Source organism: Mytilus californianus, unplaced genomic scaffold (assembly GCF_021869535.1).
Source record: "Mytilus californianus isolate M0D057914Y unplaced genomic scaffold, xbMytCali1.0.p SCAF_18, whole genome shotgun sequence".
Taxonomy (NCBI): Eukaryota; Metazoa; Mollusca; class Bivalvia; order Mytilida; family Mytilidae; genus Mytilus; species Mytilus californianus.
The window spans coordinates 6,012,142-6,027,421 of record NW_026262666.1 but is presented as its reverse complement, the minus strand read 5'-3'; the positions used below and the strand labels follow the sequence as shown (position 1 = coordinate 6,027,421).

Genomic DNA, 15,280 nt, shown 5'->3' with positions numbered 1-15,280 from the left:
AGTTAAGTTTTTAACTAAAAACATATGTTTGGATTTTTACACTGTATATCTGGATATCTGTTAAATTTCTTTAGAATAAAAACATTGCAAAAATTTCTGAATTTACAGGATGTCATGGACGACTTATAATGATCTTCAACCATATAAATGAAATATTGAAACTACAGACAAGCAAACAAACAAACAATTACCATGGCAACACTTCTTCCAGCATCATCATGTATCTGTATAGAAACTTCATAAAAAATATCACCATGGTTAACTACGGCCTTCTGCCAGGTCAGGTTAAAGGCTGACCAATGACCTTCACATCTTATCGTCTGCTCTGGAATTTCTGTTGGTATAATTTTAAGGCTTTTCTTGTCCAAACCTTCTGCAAAAGTATGTAAATAATAAATGTATCATGAGCATTAAAAATTTTTGATAAAGATTTCTCATGCCTGTCACAACTACTATCACTTTTCCAGAATGTTTTTAGTTTAATGTTTATTCAAGTTTTGTACTTTTTGACAGAATATGTTCTCTCTGCACTAACATTTTGTTTTTTTTCATTTTGTAACTTTCTGTAGTTTTTGTCAATATCTTATACAATTTTCCATTTCTGTGAAGCAAAAATTCCTGCAGCACCTGCACATAGTGTACTGTAAATTCAGAAATTATTGCGATGTTTTTATTATTGCGAAAAATGCGACAGGGTTATAATCGCAATAATTAAAACTCGCATTTTGAAATTTTTTATATGAATTAAACAGGATTTTTCTCAATATTGCAAAAATTAAAATCGCATTTTAGTCTAAAATGACAAAATCGCAATAATAAATGCACGCAATAATTTCTGAATTTACAGTATATATTTCCCATGCAATATGATATTTTATGGTTTGTTATTCCTATCATGATTTCCATGATGAAGGTTTAATGCTTCTAACCAGGAAGCTATTGACCCAAGGATTCCAAACAGTAATGTTTAGGTCATCCCTTTGAAAGTTTTTCAAATGCTATTATGATTTGGTTGACCACTGTGGATTATCTGTGTGACAGATGACCACAGATATGTTCAATTTGTTGTAACTAAAATGCCATCCAGTTTCCCTTTGTTATGTTCCTTGAGAACAAAACTTTATGACAAAAGAGATAATTTCAGCTTCCCAATTGTAAACTTTCCATTTCTATGTTTAAGGAGTATGGATGAAGAGACAGACATGTCATAGTAAACATTTGGACTGGTTCTTAAGTTATTTTGTATAGTTACCTGGATATGGATGGAGAGATGGATGGGTAACAGTAAACACAGAAACTGGTTCTACTGTAATTTCTGATGTGTAGTTACATTCAAGGTCACCGACAATGATTGAGCCTTTCTCATTCTGCCAGAATAAACGGTGAGAAAAGTACTGCATGACAGAAAATCTGAAATGAAAACAAAATATCAACTAATAATAAGAATTAACCATAAAAAATTGTGAGTACCATAAGTACAAAAAACTAGTTAGGCAGTACAGAATTGTAAATTTTTACTTTTGTATGAATACCTGATGACATAATCTTAAATACTGTAAATTCAGAAAGTATTGCGATGTTTTTATTATTGCGAAATATGCGACAGGGTTATAATCGCAATAAATTAAACTCGCATTTTGAAATTTTTTATATGAATTAAACAGGATTTTTCTAAATATCGCAAAAATTGAAATCGCATTTTAGTATAAAATGACAAAATCGCAATAATAAATGCACGCAATAATTTCTGAATTTACAGTACCAAATCTACCAATTGATTTCTCAAATACCAAATGTTTTATTATAGGGTTATTCCATGAATATTGGTAAATATTGTAAAGAGTAGATTCAGACCTGCCAACTATCCCAATTTATGGGGGATATCCCCAATGAGAGGTGTTGACCTGAATTTTGAAAATCTTTATTATGTAAACTAAACACCTCAAAACAGGCATCCAGAGGAGTACAAAGGGTATTAAAGCACATACATGATCCTTCAAAAAATATAGAAGTTGATTAAAAACACTTATGACAATATAAGACGAGCATTAGGTCCTCTTGCACGTAAAATCCCCCATGGAGATTTTTAAAAAGTTGGCAGGTATGTAGATTTTTATATTGGAGAAATCTGTTTAAAACATGAATTTTTTCACTGATTACGTCACTATTTTGAAGCTTTATTGGCACTATAGTTCAATATGCTATATTTTTGCACACTTTCTTTTGGTAACATTCTGTATGAAATATGATGTTGTTATAGAATAATTCAAAGTACATATTGCAGACCCGAATATTTTTATGGAGTGGGGGGAAATTGTAATGTCATGGAGATTTGATTTTCTGTTTTTAATAAACTTGTATACAAGATTGCAGGAAATTTATGCAGTGTTGAATACTTACTTTTAAGGTTAAAAAATACCAAAGACATCCAAGAACTTAGTATTGAACAAATAAATTTCTTACTTTAAAAGTTACCTGTACAATTAGGTTGGTAATATAGTTTAAAACTTACGGAGAAATACTGTTAAAACTTCCAAGAGGTTGCACTGACAGTTGGTCTTGGGTCACACCATTGCCCAGAAGATCCGACATAAACAACTCCTGTCGTTCAAAACTCTTCACATACCATAAAACTTTTCGAAGGTCAAAGTTCAAGGTCAAACTAATGACATGCTTCCCGCAAAAATATGGCAGGTTGAAGTACACAATATGATCCTCTCCATTCAAGTAAGCTGCTTCTAAGGCATTCATGGTGACCCAGTAAATACGACCTTGTAAAGCATCGATTGCCATATGACGAGCTGTGCCTTGTATTACAAACTCTATATTTTCGCCATCAATATCAGACCTTCTAATCTGTAAATATAGAAACAAATACAGAGGGGACTCTATTGAAAGTAAACACAACAGTGTTGGTGCACCATATAAAGTTATAGGGTAGAAAAATTGTTAACAGATTTCTAGAGTTTGTTCTTCTGTTGTGCTGTTATACCACTGTCCCTAATTAGAGAAAGGTTGAGCATGTGTAAACATGTTTAACCCCGCTACATTCTGCATTTGCCTGTCCTGAGTCAGGTGGCTGTAATTCAGTGGTTGTTATTAGTTGGTGTCTGTCATATCTATTTTTCATTAATTGGTTTATTATAGATTATCTATTGGTTCATCTCATTTGAATCGTTTAACATTTTTTCATGTCTTGGCCATTTATAGATAACTATAAGGTATGGACTTGTAGTCATGTGATAGAAGTGATGTGATGGTGTCATAGTTCTATTTATATTAACTATAGGATTAGACCAGTACAGCATCTGTCCCAACCAATCATAACTGACACTTGTAGTCATGTGATAAGAATAATGTGATGTTGTCATAGTTCTATTTATACTTACAACATTATGTTTAGGATACGACCAGTACAGCATCTGTCCCAACCAATCATAACTGACACTTGTAGTCATGTGGTAAGAGTAATGTGATGTTGTCATAGTTCTATTTATACTTACAACATTATGTTTAGGATTAGACCAGTACAGCTTCTGTCCCAACCAATTGTAACTGACATTTGTAGTCATGTGACAGAAGTAATAGTCATACGGTTAGTTCCATTAATACTTACAACATTGTGTTTAGGATTAGACCAGTACAGCTTCTGTCCCAACCAATCGTAACTGACACTTGTAGCATATCTGATGTGGTAGACGATTTCTGACTCTGCTGTAGTTCTGTCAAATATCTGAACACCATTTACATTAGAGGCCCACAGTATCTTATCATCAACCCAGGTCAAATCTGTTGTAAAAAGATGTCTTGAAAATTGAATCATTGTTAAATACAAATTCGCAATAGAAGAATCTGCAGTACTGTTCATACCCCAAAAATAAAGAATTATTTAGTCATTGGTGGAATTTCCATTGTTTAAGATGTCTTTACCAATCTTATGTTATGGTGTATGCTCTTGAAAATATTACCCATAATGCATAATAATCTCTAACAGACAATTTGTTTGAAGGTTACCGCTCATTTTTATTTTGTAAATATGGTTTGGATGACATTATCTATTCTTTTAAATTTATTCACAACTTATCTTTGTTGATAAGCTAGGTAATTTTAGAGCATAAACACTTTTGTTTGTAGTTAATAACCATATGTTGACCTCTAGCTAGACATGTTAAATGTCTTTTGGTTTTTCGTGTCATTGGATTGTTTTCATTGCCTTTAATCCAACATTCTCTTTTGTTTAGGGGCCTGGATTACCAATTGTTTATGTAGTTAATTTAGGTTCTCCAGTTTTCTGGCAACCATGATACACCCAAAAGTTCTGAAAGTGGCGTAAACACCAACAATCAATCAATCAATCAATCCATAAGATCATATTTAATTGATTGATTAATTTTTGGTATTTTAACACCACTTTCAGCACTATTTGCTATTTTGTGGCAGCCAGTTTTTATTGGTGGAGGAAGTAAGAAGAAAACCACTGACCTTTGGCAGGAATACTGGCAATCCTAGTCAATTAAGATTGTGTTATTGTGTTGGCATGCTAGTGGTACAGCAGTTGAACTACTTAGACCACTCGTCCACACAGGCATTCAACTTACCAAGAAGTTCTTCATAAAAGAGATGAACAGTTGTAAGCTGTGTTCTCTGCTGTCCCTCCATATCCATTTCATATAAACCTGTAGTGAAATCTGACTGAGATGCTGCTGCAACTATAACTTTAGCTGTTGATGCCTCTGTTAAAAATATAGAAAATTGAGTAAAATTATCTCCCCTTATATTATACAGATGAGTAAATCAGTGCATCATCTCCTTGAAAATTTCATATAAGACAGAAGTGAAATCTGACTGAGATGATACTATAACTATAACTTTAGCTGTTGAAGCCTCTATCAAAAATAAAGAAAATTGAATCAAATTATCTCCCCTTTATATTTTTAGATAATTAAGTAATTAAGTGTATCAAAGGTTATTTAATATTTTTGTGGTATTCGCCACTCAAAATCTAATGATCTATGAATAATGACATTGTTTATATACAAAAATGAAAGTAACTTAATAATATAGTCAATAGAAGACAAAAATGATTACAAAGAAATTTGAGTTTCTGAAATAATGAACTGTTTTGGTCAATTTAAACCCAATTTAAAAAAAAACATAATATCAGTATAGGACTTGATTTATCCTGTCTTGTCTTATTCACTAAATATTGCTAAAACAGGTATTACCTAAAATTAATGAAGAAAATTTCAAACAATTTTCTTCTAACTTAATAAATCATATCATCATTTTCATCAACTTTCAGATTTGGAATTCAAAATGTTTACCATTTAACCTATAGTTACCTAATGAGAGAGTTCGACCAACAAAGACTTCTGACCAGGGACCAGATCCAGTCTGTGACCAAGCCCTGACTTTCACTTGATAGGCAGTATCTGGTACCAGATTTACTATTTCTAAGAAGGAACCAGTGAGTTTCTCTACTATTTCATTATCTGTTCCATCATCAGCGTACAGACTGACTTCATAATACCAATTCTTATACGCTCCTTTACCTGAAACAAAATACAAAGAATCCTAATTAAAAAATCTGATTTTTTTTTTTAACATTGAAAAAAGAAAAAGAGTGCACACGCTGAAATGTCTCGCCTTCTTCACTAACCATTGATTTTATGTTGATAGTCCTAAATATAAAGCTTTACTACAAGTAACACATAAACTTAATATAATCCAAGAAAATGAGGTCAAGGTCAGATAAACCAAACGAGAAATACATGTACACCTTACAATCATTCAATTAACCAAACATAGTTGACCTATTGCTTATAGTTTCTAAGAAACAGTCTTAACCAAGAAAACTTAACATTGACCAATAAACCATGAAAATGAGGTCAAGGTCAGATGAACCATGCCAGACAGACATGTACACCTTACAATCAATGTATGCATTAAATATAGTTGACCTATTGCTTATAGTTTCTAAGAAACAGTCTTAACCAAGAAAACTTAACATTGACCAATGAACCATGAAAATGAGGTCATGGTCAGATGATACCTGCCAGACAGACATATACACCTTACAATCCTTCCATGCAACAAATATAAAATTGAGAATGGAATATAGTTGATCTATTGCTTATAGTTGAGGAAAAAAAGACCAAAACACAAAAACTTAACTCTGAGAAATGAACCGTGAAAATGATGTCAAGGTCAAATAAAACCTGCGAGACTGACATGTACATCATAAAATATTTACATACACCAAATATAGTTGACCTATTGCATATAGTATTAGAAAAAAAGACCAAAACTCAAAAACTTAACTTTGACCACTGAACCATGAAAATGAGGTCAAGGTCAGATGACACCTACCAGTTGGACATGTACACCTTACAATCATTCCATATACCAAATATAGTAGACCTACTGCTTATAGTATCTGATATATGGACTTGACCAACAAAACTTAACCTTGTTCACTGATCCATGAAATGAGGTCGAGGTCAAATGAAAATTGTCTGACGGGCATGAGGACCTTGCAAGGTACGCACATACAAAATATAGTTATCCTATAACTCATAATAAGAAAGAAATTAACATTACAAAAAATGTTGACTTTTTTTCAAGTAGTCACTGAACCATGAAAATGAGGTCAAGGACAATGGACATATGACAGACGGAAACTTCGTAACATAAGGCATATATATACAAAGTATGAAGCATCAAGGTCTTCTAGCTTCTAAAATATAAAGATTTTAAAAAGTTAGCTAACGCCACCACCGCATCACTATCCCTATGTCGAGCTTTCTGCGACAAAAGTCACAGGCTCGACAAAAACTCATTTTAATATATTTTTCAACACTGTAAACAAACATTTGGTCTCTGGCAGAGTTGTCTCATTGACAATCATACCACATCTTTTTATTTTATAATGAAATTTTATGAGTTATTCCCCTTATTTTGAAATAATCTGATTTTTCTTTAGTCATCTCCCCTTGCTTACTGATAGACAATGTTTTCTAAATAATCTATCTTCTGTTATCAGAATTTTTTTTTTTGCAAAACTGCATGGTTTGAAATCAATCTAAGGTAATGCACCTGTATGGGTGGTGTCTTCCCGATTGTCCCACTTTTTAAAATTACAGGTAAAAAAGTAATGAAATTATGTGGGACAATCGGGAATATGTTTGTGGGACAATTGGGAAGCTTAAATGTGGGACAATCGGGAATTGTTTTGATAGTGATTAATTTGTTTGTATAGGGTGTAGAAGGAATAGTTACAGGTAAACAATCAGTGTACAATTGAAGTATCATCAATCATAGAATATAATATTAAGTAAAAAAACATCACATATCAATTTTTCATCCTGTCTTGTGCAAAGTCATTTATTTTCAGTTAATACCAGGCCAAGTTATTCATTTTCAAAATCATCCTCCCCTCCCCCTTTCGAAATCAAATGGTCGTCCCCTTATTGAAAGCTAATGTAAGGACGTCATCAATAGTCTTAGAAAAGTATGATCATAAACATCGTTACCGTAAAAACTAGGATTCTACTATTACAGCATGTTTTACTAACTTACTGTATTTTGTAGAAAGTCTTTGAAAAAAGGATTATACATTATGTATATGCCTGTCCCAAGTCAGTATCGTGCCGGTATTTGAGTGGTTGTCGTTGGTTCATGTTTGTCATAATTTTTTTGGTTAATTGTTTAGTTATTTTGGCTGTTAGTTTTCTCAAATGAATTATATAAAATTTTCCATATCGGGGCATTTTATAGCCGACCATACTGTATGGGCTTTCTCATTGTTGAAGGCCATACAGTTGCCTATAAATGCTTACTTCCACATCTCCTTATTTTTATATTATACAACTAGTACTACATAAAATTAACATTATCAATGTTCCATGTAAATGAGGTAAGGTCAGATTAACTCTGTCACAAAGAAATATATACACCCTGCTACCATTCCATACACCAAAAGTATTTGACCCACTACTTATAGCATCTGAGATACGGCCTTGGCCATTGAAACTTAACCTTGTTCAAAGATCCATAAAATGAGGTCGAGGTTATGTGAACGATGATGTCTGACGGACATGTAGGCATTGCAAGGATACCATATATTAGACTAGTAGCCAAGTATAGTTATCCTAGAACTTATGATAAATGAGACATTCACATGACGAAAACAGTTTTTAGCAGTCACCAAACCATGAACATGAAGTCAAGGACAATGATTATATGACAGACGGGAACTTCGTAACACAATGGATCTATATACAAAATATGAGCCATCCGATTCCTCTACCCCCTGAAATATAAAGCTTTACAAATAGTTAACGGTGTTGCCGTCACCACCATCAGATTGTATTCTGTATGATAAAGAATCTTGTGTAAATGGCATCTGACTTCACTGGTAAAAGTGCAAAGACTAGTGGAAACATCTCTCCATCAACTAGTGCGTGTATAGTGTACAGCGTAATTAAGTTTTAAGTTACACTTTTCTTTAAATTGCATGCATTATATCTTAATTCATTTTAAAAACTTTCGAAAAAAATTTAAATTAAAATCACAGTATTGATATTTGTTTTATATAAATAAACGTAAGCTTATAAATATAATTCATAAATGTTATATTATTTACTCAAAAGTGCATTAATCTGATGATATACCAAAAAAATCATATCTTATGCTTTTATAAAATTTATATTAAATAAAAGTTTGAACATGCAATAATTAATTCTTGTTTATCTAGCAAAACAAACAATATATACCTTGTTTATTTAAGAACATTTTACTTCATAAAATAATGTGGGACAATCAGAACTCTAAAGTTTTAAAAAGTGGGACAATCGGGAATAAACCGTATGGGTTGAGATTTTGGGAATTACAACGAGGTGACTGATAGATCTAACCTTGATAAGAGAGAGGTTTTGGTCGGTTCCATTGCATGATAACACGTTTATCTGTAAACAATCCTCTAACATCCTGCGGCGAGCTATGAGGCACTGAAATTAAAAAAATCAAAACAAAGTTCATGTAAAAGTAATCAGAATGTGTTCCCCTGCTTGATGTATTATATTGATGAATACTGTGTGTGATATCATATACACTTTATTATATACTTAAAATTGAAGTTTTTTTTTCTTTTGGAGTTTGATAAAGACTTTGGAACATTTAAGGAATGGCTGTAATATTTTTCTGTCTATGAAGAAATAACATCAAAAATGTGGTGCACACGGAATAACTTGCATAGTGGGTTATTTAAAAGTGTGCATTACATTTTTTAGGTTATTTCGAATAGACAGTCATTTCTTATAATTTAATTCTAAATTCCATATCTAAGGAGTAAATTTTGAAAAAAAACATTGGTGACGTTACGGTCAGATGTCAAAATTATGTCTATGAGCTAACAGACAAAACACTTTCAGCCAATCAGAAGACATGTTATATCCAAAATTAAATTATTGACTGATATCAATATCATCACGAATGGTAGGCTGATCTCCTGTCTCGATAAACTTTCATATTACATATTTCATGTATCAAGACAGGTAGGGTCCAACGCCATCTTTTTATTTGAAATTTAGGTTGTTCTAAGTTTAAAAATATCATCGTCATAAAAATAGGGAAGTGTTTTCTCCCAGCATGCACTTGTAACTCACAACAACAATAAACAATGGCGGCAAAAATAACTTCTGGAATCTCCTGAGCGACTGACTGCGCGTTGTCTAGTTAAAAAAAAGTACTAAAATGGAGTCGGCCTCCACCTGTCTATGTATAGAATAATTTGATTATACATAGCTGGTACCCAGTCATCATGAATGGCTGATACAGCACAAATTCTCATTAATTGTTTTACACATAACATTCACTTGTATTCGCTACTAAGTATATAATAAATTTTTAAAAAAAAACAACATTTATATGTGCAGCATTTTTCTAAGATTAATAAACAAAAACCCAAAAGATCAACAACATTTCTCACCACAAACCTTTATAAAGGTATAATCAAGTTACAGCACTGGGACTCATTTCACAAAAAATCGTACGAGTGAAAACATTTGTATGTCATGAACATTTCAGTAAAACTTACAACCAATTTTAATCGTAAGATATTTTTCGAAATGAGCCCCTGAATATTCTACCGCCAAAGTTATTATCATACCTGGGTGTGGCTGTGCTGTCGGATGATAAATGTTGAAGGAGGAATATTTAGTCACATACATTTCATTCACGTAGAATTTCCCTATTCTCTCATCGTACTCTTCGATCAAAAGTTTGGTCCCATTTGTTAAGAAGAAAACTCCTCCGTAGAACACCATGCTTCTTATACTATAATAGTTTGGTTGCACTACTTTGTCTTTTCGGACATCGGCTAAACCAGTGCCATCTAAAAATGCTGACATGAGAGTATTGGCAATTTCGTTAGGAAAATATAACTGCATATTGTTGAAGTCAATAGAGAATGAATTTAATCTGCTGCTAACCAGCATGAAATGGCGTGCAGGTTTTGATGGAGTTATCTCCCCTATGTCTACTGCATACAGCCCCATGTTGATACTTCCTTGCGTGAAAAACAGGAATCTGAAAAATAATTTAATTAATTCTAATAAACTGTTAACACAGAGATATGTCTCGCCTTTTTGTAATTTTCATATTATGAATATTGCCTATGATGCAATTTTTTAAATTAATATGGCAATTTGAACATTTAAACGAAGCAAAAAGTTTCAAAGTCAATGAACCATGATCAGGGTGCAGGGCCATATAATCTCCATGGAAATGAGATGCGCCAATGTTAATACAACTGCATACAAAACATCATTGAACTAACACTAGTGGTTCCCATAAACTGACCTAATCACCAATTAATACATTGTTGATGCTGCCACCTTCAGAAACAGCACAGCTAAGTCTCAATTTTTGGACTTCATCAAGGCAAGACAAAAAAAGATGCTTGTTAGTACAGGGTTCAATTTTTCCAAAGTTAAAATCTAAAACTTTTGTACATTAATCATCACATCTTCTCTACCTCTGAAGTTGAAGTTTGTTTTTACACAAAAAAATTGTGCCCCCTTCTTTTATCATGCCAAAGTTCCAATTAATGTCCCCAAAAATTATAGATTTACATCATTTTTATAGCACATGGCTGCCACTCTTAACCCACATCACACACAAAGAAATAATATACTATGCACAGTATCTTTATAATTTATGATAATACTTAAATATCTTGAAAGAGCTAGTTGGTGTTTAACTTAAGAACCCTTAGACCTTGGAAACCAATTGTTTTCGGGCTTTCAAGTTTTCTATAAAATTCATAAAACAAATTGTAAATTATAAAACAACATAGGTAAAAATATGTAAACATGTGAACTTTCTACAACTTGACAAACAAAATCTTTTAAATTTTAACAAGAGTTGTCTCTCTTTGAACACTCACCCATTGATAGGATCAACCTTTATGACATCTGGTTGTGAAGGTAACATTTCTGTTGCCATGATACAGCTCGGCCTATCTAAATCACATCTTTTGATCTAAAAAGCCATGAGTCATATGTGAAGAAAGTGCAATACAATATTATTGTGCATCAAAAAACAAAATTACTTCAATACTCATTATCACATGTCAAAATAATCTATATACAGTCAAACCACCATCAGGACCACAGAAAATTGACCAAAAGGAGATGTGACCTTAGATTTGAGGTTAAAAATAAATAGGTATTACTACAGCACGACAAGACAGGTTTTCGCTTAATATAGGTGACCTTAAGTTTGACCATACATTTGAACTTTGAGTGAAGCTTATTAGACTGTTGCTGGTTTCAAAATCAAATTTTTTACACATGTAAAATAGATAGGTTTGTGAATTTAAAAAAAAAAAGCAGCAGAATTCAACCGTTCAGTCTATGGAGTTTTAAGGAAACGATCAATTTTTTATATTTATTTACAAATCATCTTTCAAAAATTGGGAGTATGGGTAATAAATAAAATCGATTACCAGATCAAAATTAGTCTAATAAAATGCTCTCATTTCATTTTTACATTTACATGTAAATGTAATGTTATTACCTGGCCTCTTGGAAGGAACACTATAGTATTTCAATGTTGCCAATCTTAAAAAATTGCTACTTCAAAGTCTTACCATTAAACCATCTACAATGTATGTATAATTATGTAACCAGTCAATAGTTATTGCTCCAGGATGAGAGAGACTGGGATAGATGTTGTCCGTTACGGAACTGTCAACCATGCTAACTTGATGGACTTGTCCGGAGGAATCGCTGCAGACAATAATCTTTTTCTGGATATGAACTGCAACTCCTTCACAAATAAAAAACAAACGTTATTTTACATTTGTCTATATATTTTTTTTCTATTTTGAATTGTGTAAACCAACTTATTTTCGCTCTTCAAGCCAATTTCCCCGGCAAATTTATTTTTGCAATTTTGCAATTTTCTAACTTGTTCAATAATGTATCCATATAAGGAAAATTCAACTTTGACATATTTGTGACGATTTATATTAGCTTGATATCTTTATTCTGAGAAAGAACAGGGAAAATCTTTTACGAAAAATTAGTTGGTTTACAGTTATATTTCCACCTTTATAATTTGTGACCTGAAAACCTGTAAATTACAAAAATTGAAATGAAAAAGCAAAATATTATCAAATTCAATTATCATAACATTAAAATAATTTCATATAAAAAGTTCAAAATATTCAAACGTAAGGTTTAAAAAAAGAAACAAAATAAATTTGCTCAAATATCACAACTTAATAAAGAGTGGTTATAATTAAAAACAAAGAAATCATACAATTAAAAAAAGATATTCTTTACAGACAACTCCAATGTAAGTTTAATTGAAATTTACATTTGAAAGGTTGTAATAAAACCTTTGTTGTAAAGTACAAAAAAACTGGGAACAAATATGAAAACTTTATAATGCCATAAATACTTCACAATAATAAATTTCCCTCTTAACCCATATTTCTAGGAAATCTAGCCACAGACATATATTTAGCAATGATAAAAAATTGATAATCTCTGTAAAATTGACGGAAATTGATATACCTCATTTGGAAAAAAATATGTCTGAAGTTTTGACAAGGAAACATAAATGCATATTTACAGATATAATTTAAGCCATGGTAATATTGATAATTTCTGTAATCAAATCTTGAAATTGATCCAATAAAATTTATCGTAGGATAAGTCTGAAGGTTACTTAATGACTGTAAGTAACTTGCCCAGTAAAAGCAACATCTGAATATCTTTAATTGAAAATAACATTTTGACACAATCATCAGTGATTGATGACTTTCCATCAAATAATTCTATGTAACTGGCCATGCAATCATAAAGTAACATGCAACAAGGTTTAAAATAAAACAGACAGTTACAATGAATTCTGATTCTCAGATGAAGATGAATGAACCAAAAATGATCTTGCAATCAATTATAGTGAAGAACAAGAATGATTAAAAACGAGGACAAATCTGTATTTAATTGGAGGGTTAATGTTGTTATCATGATAATTCTATTGTACATTGTAATTAGCAAACAATAATGATTCTTCAAGAACAAAAAATTAGTAGCTTACAATCAGCTCATCAAACTTTCTTGGCCAATTTCATTGTATAATGTGATGTTTTAACCTTATCAATATGATTCATACAGTATTTCATCAGGATAAATCTTTCATAAGAAGAGACTTATCAAATATCATCAGTTCATATAATAGTAGATATGTAAAGAAATCATACCTTTAATCAATGTGTACAGCCATGTAATTAAAGAATAGTAATTAAAGAAGCAAGTAAAATAATAGATACAATCAGTTCTTACATCTTGATTTATTTTATTTCAAACCTGAACTGTAGATAAAGGTGCAGGTCATTAATCTTTACATTGCATGCACAGAATTTACTTTTGTATGTTTTTTGGTGTTTTTTTTTTTAATTTCCTCATACTCCTATTCTGTGTTGCTGTCTTTTGCAATTTTATTGTACTTTTAATTTAAATTTTTTGAATCCATCATAGCAAAAAATTATTCTTAGAATTCAAGAACTGAGTGACCTTTCTGTAGAGGAAACGTGTTCACAAGCCAGTAATCAATGGTAAATTCGTCTTATGAGAGTAGACATTAAAAGCAGTCATTTGTCAAATTTTAATTATCATTAAATTTGTGATGAGAATATAAATTAATGGGTTATCACAAATGTCACGTACATAAATTTTTAGGTTGATGAAGAAATTGATTTTAAATGGATAAAGTTACGTTTTTATTAATTTTTATTAAGCACGGTAGGATTATAAAATATACTGAAATAAATGTCAATGGATTGGTCAGAAAAGAAAACAGTTTTATAACTTTACTACTGAGGAATCAATAATTTTCATGGGTACCAATTTTCGTGGATTGGGAGAAAATTGTATTTTTGTGGATTTTTGATTTTGTGGTGTTTCAAAAGTCTGCATACAAACCTATAGAACATTTGTACTTTGTTGAACATTTAAATGCATGGCTCCTTACCAACGAAATCCAAAAATGTTGGTGTCTAACGATTAATAGTTAATCCACAGTACATATAAAGGTGGAATATCCACAGTACATATAAAGGTGGAATATCCACAGTACATAAGGTGGAATATCCACAGTACATATAAAGGTGGAATATCCACAGTACATATAAAGTGGAATTTCCACAGTACACATAAAGGTGGAATATCCACAGTACATAAGGTGGAATATCCACAGTACATAAGGTGGAATATCCACAGTACATAAGGTGGAATATCCACAGCACATAAGGTGGAATATCCACAGTACATAAGGTGGAATATCCAAAGTACATAAGGTGGAATATCCACAGTACATAAGGTGGAATATCCAAAGTACATAAGGTGGAATATCCATAGCACATAAGGTGGAATATCCAAAGTACATAAGGTGGAATATCCACAGTACATAAGGTGGAATATCCACAGCACATAAGGTGGAATATCCAAAGTACATAAGGTGGAATATCCACAGCACATAAGGTGGAATATCCACAGTACATAAAGTGGAATATCCAAAGTACAAAAGGTGGAATATCCACAGCACATAAGGTGGAATATCCACAGCACATAATGTGGAATATCCACAGTGCATATAAAGGTGGAATATCCACAGTATATAAGGTGGAATATCCACAGTATATAAGGTGGAATATCCACAGTACATAAGGTAGAATATCCACAGTACATAAGGTGGAATATCCACAGTA

The 15,280-nt window shown here is 31.9% G+C and overlaps 1 protein-coding gene across 1 annotated transcript in view; it reads right to left on the bottom strand.

The window, feature by feature from the left end:
* LOC127726614 (proto-oncogene tyrosine-protein kinase ROS-like) overlaps positions 1-15,280 on the bottom strand; it is an 89,653-nt gene that overhangs the window by 29,469 nt on the left and 44,904 nt on the right. The window contains exons 5-14 of the mRNA XM_052234032.1: positions 12,152-12,330; positions 11,447-11,541; positions 10,169-10,587; positions 8,916-9,008; positions 5,343-5,552; positions 4,599-4,733; positions 3,617-3,789; positions 2,513-2,856; positions 1,253-1,410; positions 192-373 (exon numbers count right to left, since the gene is read on the bottom strand). Of these exons, the coding sequence (XP_052089992.1) occupies positions 192-373; positions 1,253-1,410; positions 2,513-2,856; positions 3,617-3,789; positions 4,599-4,733; positions 5,343-5,552; positions 8,916-9,008; positions 10,169-10,587; positions 11,447-11,541; positions 12,152-12,330 (1,988 nt within the window). The remainder of the gene's footprint in view (positions 1-191; positions 374-1,252; positions 1,411-2,512; positions 2,857-3,616; positions 3,790-4,598; positions 4,734-5,342; positions 5,553-8,915; positions 9,009-10,168; positions 10,588-11,446; positions 11,542-12,151; positions 12,331-15,280) is intronic.